This window comes from Silene latifolia, chromosome X (genome assembly GCF_048544455.1).
Source record: "Silene latifolia isolate original U9 population chromosome X, ASM4854445v1, whole genome shotgun sequence".
NCBI lineage: Eukaryota > Viridiplantae > Streptophyta > Magnoliopsida > Caryophyllales > Caryophyllaceae > Silene > Silene latifolia.
In genome coordinates this window covers 6,425,140-6,433,136 of record NC_133537.1, presented here as the reverse complement: position 1 = coordinate 6,433,136, position 7,997 = coordinate 6,425,140, and the positions used below count along the sequence as shown (strand labels likewise).

The 7,997-nt window shown below is 36.7% G+C and overlaps 1 protein-coding gene across 1 annotated transcript in view; it reads left to right on the top strand.

Moving 5' to 3' along the window:
- The first annotated feature begins 958 nt into the window (after positions 1–958).
- Positions 959–7,997, top strand: part of LOC141622581 (callose synthase 10-like) — a 31,128-nt gene continuing 24,089 nt past the window's right edge. The window contains exons 1-12 of the mRNA XM_074438608.1: positions 959–1,407; positions 2,074–2,171; positions 2,277–2,440; positions 2,682–2,790; positions 3,587–3,697; positions 3,913–4,038; positions 4,668–4,757; positions 6,139–6,236; positions 6,338–6,455; positions 6,594–6,722; positions 7,647–7,723; positions 7,808–7,886. Coding sequence (XP_074294709.1) covers positions 1,206–1,407; positions 2,074–2,171; positions 2,277–2,440; positions 2,682–2,790; positions 3,587–3,697; positions 3,913–4,038; positions 4,668–4,757; positions 6,139–6,236; positions 6,338–6,455; positions 6,594–6,722; positions 7,647–7,723; positions 7,808–7,886 — 1,401 coding nt within the window. The 5' untranslated portion in view covers positions 959–1,205. The remainder of the gene's footprint in view (positions 1,408–2,073; positions 2,172–2,276; positions 2,441–2,681; positions 2,791–3,586; positions 3,698–3,912; positions 4,039–4,667; positions 4,758–6,138; positions 6,237–6,337; positions 6,456–6,593; positions 6,723–7,646; positions 7,724–7,807; positions 7,887–7,997) is intronic.

The following is a 7,997-nucleotide window of genomic DNA, read 5'->3' as shown; positions in this document are numbered from 1 at the left end:
ATAGTACCATTTTTTATATTTTTTAAATAAATATATTTTGGTAAATATTAAAGTCAAAGGCTTACCTCGTAAATGCAAAACGTCATATATAAAGAAATGGAGGGAGTATATATTAGTATTTTAATGTAAGAACTAGTAGGTCTTATAAGTAGGTTAAGAGGTATATATTCGTATTTTAACGTAGAAACTAAATCTAAGTAGTGTTGTAGGAACAATTGATAAATATGGTCTGATATGTCAATTAGTCAATTGCCCGGTTACTCTTTATTCTTTAATTCATCAACCACTACCAGACAATTGCTTCCCAAGTTCCCAATATCACGTTCCGTTCCCCAACTTGCTCTGCTCCTGAAATGCCATGTAGAATCGTCATTCCTCTGCCACTTTGGGCTCAATTACTTATACCTCATTTCACACCTCACCTTACATGGTCCATACGCCTCCTACGATTCCCCGCCCACATTAGTTTTCACTGCGCTGTATTAAGCTTCTCTCATCCTTGCACTATCGTGTAGAATCCCCCCTTATCGGTCCACGCATATCCATGAACTCCCTTCAACTCCCTCACCAGTCACCTCCCAAAGAAGCTCCTAAACCTTTTGAACCATCCAATCTTATTGCCACTCTTTGTCTTCAAAAATACCCCTATTTCGCCTCTATCGTGTAACCCATCACCCCCATCATGAATTCCACACACTCTCTCTCACACGTCCCCTTCATCACAAGCTTCTTCCACTCTCTCATCAGCTCAAACCAACCCCAAAAAATAATATCCTAAAATATTTATGTAAAAACCTACAAACTCGACAATATCAATATAAACAATGTATTATACTAATTAAATCTAAGGACTGAATTAAATCTACAAACTTGAACTCAATCAAGGAACGAGGTGAAGTGAACTTATACAAACGAAAATAAAATCCAATAAAAACAAGGACTAAAAGTCTCAATTGATGAACATCTTACAAAGCATCATCGTGCAAGTAACTAAACTATTCGTCTATTTCGTAACCACTAAGCTAGACGACAATTCCCGCGATCTAATTTGAAAAAGTCTCCTTTTCCGCGTTGACTTATTACCACTTCCTCTGACACACTCAACATTTCTTACCAATTTCCTCCCCAATTTTTAACAATTCAACTAATCAATCAATCGAACAGTTAATGCGACGACCAAACTAGGGTTTGCTTCAACTACAACAATGGCGACAGTCGAAGATAATTGGGAACGCCTCGTTCGCGCTGCGAGCCGTCGCAACTCCACCGCCGTCTATGGCGATGATCGCCGTCCGAGTTCACTCGCTGCTGCTGTACCGATTTCACTCGGTCACTCCTCTAATATTGATGCTATTTTACAAGCTGCTGATGAAATTCAAGACTATGATCCTACCATTGCTCGCATTCGTACGTTGCTTACTATTCGTGAATTCAAATTATATGTTCATTAATGTGTTGTTGTTGCTGTTGTTTGGTTTTGATGTGTTAATTGAATTCTGTCTGTTTAATTTTATTGTCGCTCGCATTCGTAAGCTCCTTACAAATTTATACTATATGTTTATCAATGTTTTCTTCCTGTTGTTTGATTTTGATGTGTTATTAATTGAATAGTTGAATGTTACGTGGTTGATTTTACCGTCGCTCGCATTCGTACGCCTTTTCAATTCGAATTACATGTTCATCAATGTCTTCTTGCTGTTGTTAGATTTTGATGTGTTAATTGAATTGTATGTGTTTGATTTTACTATCGCTCGCATTTGTATGCTCCTTACAATACATGAATTTAAGTTACATGCTCATTAATGTCTTCTGTTGTTGTTGCTGTTTAATTTTGATGTGTTAGTTGAATTGTATGTGTTTCTCATTCGTATGCTCATCGCAATTTGAACTACATGTTTATAAATGTCTTCTGTTGTTGTTTGATTTTGATATGTTAATTGAATTCTTATGTGTTTGATTTTACTGTCACTCACATTCATAAAGAGATGGTAGAGGTGCTCTTCACTTCATTGACGCCTTCTTGCTTTTGTTTATTTTTAAGCGGTAATTGAATTGTTATATGTGTGATTTTAGTGTGTGAGCAGGCGTATTCTATGGCGCAAGATTTAGATCCGAGTAGTGATGGTAGAGGTGTTCTTCAGTTCAAGACTGGTTTAATGTCCGTCATTAAGGTATTGAATTGAATTTCTACAATTAGATTTTGTAACGTTTTTACGTCATGTTTGATAATTGTGTTGCGGAGTTTTAGAAGCTTGTGCGTGTGTGTTGTGTTTCAGCAAAAACTTTCAAAAAGAGATGGAGCTCAAATTGATCGTAGTCGTGATGTTGAACGGTTATGGAAGTTTTACCAGAGATACAAGCAAAGAAATAGAGTTGATGATATTCGACGTGAAGAGCAAAAATCGCTTGAGACAGGAGTGTTTAGTACCAATGTTGGAGAGTAATAGCCATTCTTCTCTCTCTCTCCCTCCCTCTCTCTCTCTCTCTCTCTCTCTCTCTCCTTTTTTTTTCTTTTTTTCTTTTTTTTTTCTTTCTAACCTTTGTTTTGTTTCTTAAGCTAGTTTAGTTTGATGACAGCTATTTGTACTTTGAAATCGTTAATTAAGTCGAAAATGAAATTGTTGCTGTTTGTCGCACATTAATATCATGACAAGCTAAATTTTGGTGTTACGCTGTTGCAGGTTGGGTGAAAGGAGGAAAGTATTTGCTACATTAAGGGCCTTGGTCGAGGTGATGAAGGCTTTGAGCAATGATGCATCTCCTGAAATGAGACAATTAATTTCGGAGGAAGTAAGAGTCCTTTCTCTCTGCCATACGATATTTTAGTTTGAAGCCTATTTTAGTTTGTGTGTTGATATTAGGAATAATTTAGGATAGTGTAAGATGTTATGTTTCCTCCTGATAGTGTTGAACTTGCTTTGATCCCAAAATGACTTGGGTTCGGTTAACATGAATCGTCATTAAAAACCATCAATAATGAATAATAACGAAAAAGAAGGAGAAAAATGTCAGTTGGATCTTTTGATATACTTTACAGGGACAATTTATAGGTGCTACATCAATACTAAGAATATTAGGATAAAAGCTGCTGTGGGAATTAAGTGTTCTTGCCGAAACAGATTTAGTAAACACTAGTAACTTTTGGAGAGAAATTTTTGGCTGGCAGTTTTGTTGGATGGAGCTATGTTCCTGCGTACACAACATATTACTTCTAGAATGACTTTAAATGATATTTAGGATAGTGTGCCAACATTTTCTGTAATTCTTTTTCTTTCCAGAGTAATCTGATTTCTATAATATACACCGATTATATGTTGCAAGATTTTGATGCCGTATGCTTCCCTTTCATGAGAGAAGTAGTAAAGTTTCGTGCTCTTGTGTTTGTAAAAGGTCAATTTAGCTTTCTGAATTTCTTTTCCGCGGAATTCGTTTAGTTTTCTGGCTCTGGCAAAATTCATTTTAGAACTTAAGCCTGGTTAAGCCTTGTATATGTAATTTTTATTTGCCACCTTGTGTGTGTTTTCTCACATGTACACAGTTTTGATTTATATTTCATTTGTGTTATATTGTTTCGTTTCTTTACTAGTTGAGGGGAGTTGAACTATCAGATGCTACTTTGTCTGGGGCGATGACACCTTACAACATCATTCCGCTGGAAGCTCCATCTTTGACCAATGCCATCGGTGTTTTCCCAGAGGCAAGAAACCACGACTTGTCTTTGAATAAATCTGTTCTTTCTCCACTTGCTTTATCTTACTCTTGGGACTTCTAATCAAATTTTGCATTCTCTAGGGTCTGTGTTGCTTTTTGCTATATTCGTAGTTCTTCTGTTTGCGTCTTTGCATCTTTTATACTTTAATATGTTCTGATAATATAAATCCCAAGCCTGCTTACCCTGGCTGTTTTAATCAGGTTAGAGGTGCTATATCTGCTATTATGTATGCCGAAAACTTTCCTAGACTTCCCGTTTCTTTCAAAATTTCTGGCAAGCGGAATGCAGACATGTTTGATCTTCTGGAATATGTCTTCGGTTTCCAGGTTTGTCTGGACCTTTATATATGTCTTCTGTATATTTGATTTTCGCTTATGTAATGTTGTGTTTATGGCTGTAAATTCTGTAATGGTAACTTTTGTTTCACTTTTACTTGCATTCATTGTTTTCCTACATCATTCTGTGTAGTATTTATTCCTTTCTTTCATTATTGGAGTTTGGACTTTCCAGTACACTTCCTCGACAGATATGTAACTCTAGTAAGGGGTATCTCTGAAGCTTATGTAACTTATCTGACAGCTACTCTTAGCGTGCCTGTAGTGGTATTCCTGCTGGTTGAATCATGAACCTTTTTATTCGCGTCTAATCAGGGTACAAAATTTGCTTGATAAGGTAGTATGGTTTCAGAAGCTTCTTTTACAATAATCTCGTCTTGGGTGAAACTGGTAGGCAGTTATGCATGTTTTTCTATAAATTGTCAGTTTGCTGATGACTTGATATTTATAGTTTCTTAATTTAAGGGAGAAAACTTTAAAAAAATTTCGAAGTTGAATTTTGCTTTATTGACAAAAATATACAGGGAAGGTGATAAACCTCCGCCCTGGTATGTGACTTGTGAAATCCCTAACCTTCGACCTGCTGTTTGTGAGAATTTATTCTTGTAAATCTTTTTCAGAGGGATAATGTAAGAAATCAACGCGAAAATGTCATTCTTGCTATTGCTAATGCACAATCCCGCCTTGGTGTTCCAGATGACCGTGATCCTGTGAGTAACATCTCTCAGTTTTCAATAGCTACATGTTATTGCTCTTCCTTTCTCACAAATTTTTAGCTCTTACAAGTTACAATCTCATATGGTAGTCCATTTTCTTTGCAAAATAGAAAATTTCACTTGTTTTCTCGATTAGTATTCGTCTACTCGATGACTAGTGTAACATTTTGTAATAATTTTTCTTCATCATCATGTACGACACAATTCTAATTGTAACCCAAAAAGTAAATTATTATAATATGGTACCTCATAGCTAACTAACTTAGAGAGTTAGAGGTGATCACATTGCCAAAATCTGCCAACTCAACTGTTTTTTAGGTTAAGGCCTATGATTTGGCTTGGCCCATAAAGGTGTGATATATGGGTTGAGCTTTTGACTCGAAATCCAGCCTGGATTTATCCACAAACACAAATGTAAACAAAATAATCATCTTGTACTTATCTAAACATATTAACATTTAAATGTTTGCAACGGAAAATGTTAAACATCATCTTGCCTGACTTAGACTATTTAAGTGCATGTTGGTATATTACGTTGCAAACAAACAATGATGCTTTTGGTCCATAAACCTAAATAAGCCAAGGCGGGACAGGCTTGGACTGACCAAATAGAGCATATGTTTGACCCAAGTGCCTGAACCAGCCTAGCCTACTGGCCAAAGTTGATTTCGATGTTCCAGCCCAGCTCAAACATGACTCATGTTGATCGGGTCATCTATCCTTTCTATCAACAATTTTCCTCTCTAGCAACAATGGGATCGTGCAGAGCACGAGATATATTCTAGCATTGTAACAATCTAAAAATAGGTTATTTCAAGTTTCTACTCATCCAGTGGTCCAGCCTCCTCACCATTCTAGCAACAACCTGATTTCAAAAAGATAACTGTACCTGGGTTACCCCAAAGGAAGATGAAGATGAGTTAGTAGCTACTAAAAAAAAACTGAAACCGACAAAAGATTACACCTTCTCAGTAGTAGTTTTCTCCACACGAATTGCTGCAAGCATACAGTTTGCCGTTTGAATTTCCATGCACGAGACAACTAAGGCACACTGAAAAATACTTATCTCCCTAAAAAGAAATAAAACTGTATTATTGGCAAATTGAAGACGAGTAGCATGAACTTAATCCTTTCTCACTTTGACCCCTCTATGAGTCTATGACACCAAAATCTACCATGACATCCTGCTTAAGTTGTCAACCACGTGCGAGTACTAATTGCGATATTGGTGTGTCTGTTAGCCATTGTTGGTTGTATCTATGTTTTGTCAGTCCATGGCAATTTTTTTTTTTTAAAAAAAAAAATAATTTTTGGGCATATTTTAGCCTTTCAGGGTTCAGCTCAGCCTTTTGATGTTTTCCTTGGGAATTTGCAGAAAATAGACGAAAATGCTATCGATGAGGTTTTCAATAAGGTGCTAGACAATTATATTAAATGGTGCAAGTACTTGCGTATACGGGTGGCATGGAACAGGTATTCAAACTTGCTAACATCTCTTCCCCTTATAAAAGAACTGAAATTCTTTAAATGATGAGGTTTTCTCCATATTACTGATTGACTTTCTTTTCTTCCAGCTCTGATGCAATCACTCGGGAGAGGAAACTTTTTATGATTTCTCTGTACTTCCTTATTTGGGGGGAGGCTGCAAATGTTCGTTTTCTCCCTGAATGCATCTGCTACATATTCCACAATGTATGGTTCCTTGACTCTGAACTCTGAAGTTACTCTTTTGTTTTTGTCTAATTAGAAGCAGTTCTTTGATGTAATATAGTAGGTTACTTTGTTTTTCATGGACGTATGCGGTGCATAAAATTAAGTTGCTGTTTGCAGATGGGGATGGAGTTAGATTCAATCCTGAACAACCGAGAAGCTAATTTTGCTGGAAGCTGTAAAACTGAACACGATGCAGTCTCTTATCTCGAGCAAGTTATATGTCCCATTTATGAGATACTGGCTGCGGTGAGAAAGCCCTGTCAATTTGATATTTGTATACGAGTGTCACCGTCTTTGTGTCCTCTTGTAAATTTTGGTGGAACTTGTTTATATTTCATAAGATTTCAAACTTTACGAGTGAGGGCAGGTTGTTAGTAATCTAAGTATCTAGTCTTGTTTTAAAGGTAGTTCCCTAGAAAAACCGTGTCCGAGAACCGCAACTCCAAGCATCTATCTCTTACACTTTATTTTCAAAAAATACATTCATGTTTTGCTATTTTGAGGAGTGGTGGTGTGTTCTGGTTTACTTGTAGCTTTCGATTTCCTTCAGATTAGTTTTCTATGCCTTTGCAGCAGGAAACATGGGAAGGTAATGTGGAAATGTGCTATTATGCTGTAATGTTAGACTGGTGGTATTGTGGGGCATCTGGTTAAAGCTGAATGCACGTTCTTTTTTCGAGTTGTAAATCTTTTGAGTTTACTTGGGGGCTGGGCTGGGCTGTAATTTTAGCTTTTTAACAGGTGAAAGCAGCATGTGCTTTCACGGGTGTGCCAATTACCTTAGTTGAGTTAGTTATAAAGGATGTGCACATTGTGTAATGCTATAGCTAAGAGGTGTCCTTCTTGATGGATGAAAACATGCGCTGATTATTTCCATGATCGATGAATCTGTGATATTTCACTTGTCATATGCTTGAGCCTTTTCAAGTTAATTTTTGTATGGGCAAAATAGGCTAAACTGCTTGAAGGCTTTCTTAGCAGCTAGGTGTTTTTTTTAAAATTAATATATATTTTTTTTAATTTCACCTTTTTCTGATTTGTTTGTCTGCATTTCCAGGCTGATGCTCGCATTGGCCTTGCCAGACTTGGCTCAGTGTTAGCATAAAGCTATTTATAATGCGCTTCAGGAGCTGTTTAACGAACTTGCATTTTTGTTTAACTTGATTGTAGGAAAGTTCGAGAAATGACAATGGGAAAGCTGCACATTCATCCTGGAGGAACTATGATGATTTTAATGAATATTTCTGGTTTGTTATCTTGAAGTTGAATGTTGTCTCTTCTATTGTGATTTGTGAGTGGTCTTGTGCTGAATATCATCTCTGTCTGTGTAGGTCTCCTGCTTGCTTTAAGTTGGGATGGCCAATGAAGAGGGACTCAGCATTTTTGAGAAAGCCAAAAAAGTGGAAAAGGGTAAAGTCGACATGTTAATTTCGATTCATTTCATCAGTTTCTATGAGGTTCTACAAAATTTGAATTTGAAATTTTTGCGGTAGTAACTAGTACTGTTTCCTCAAAGTGAGT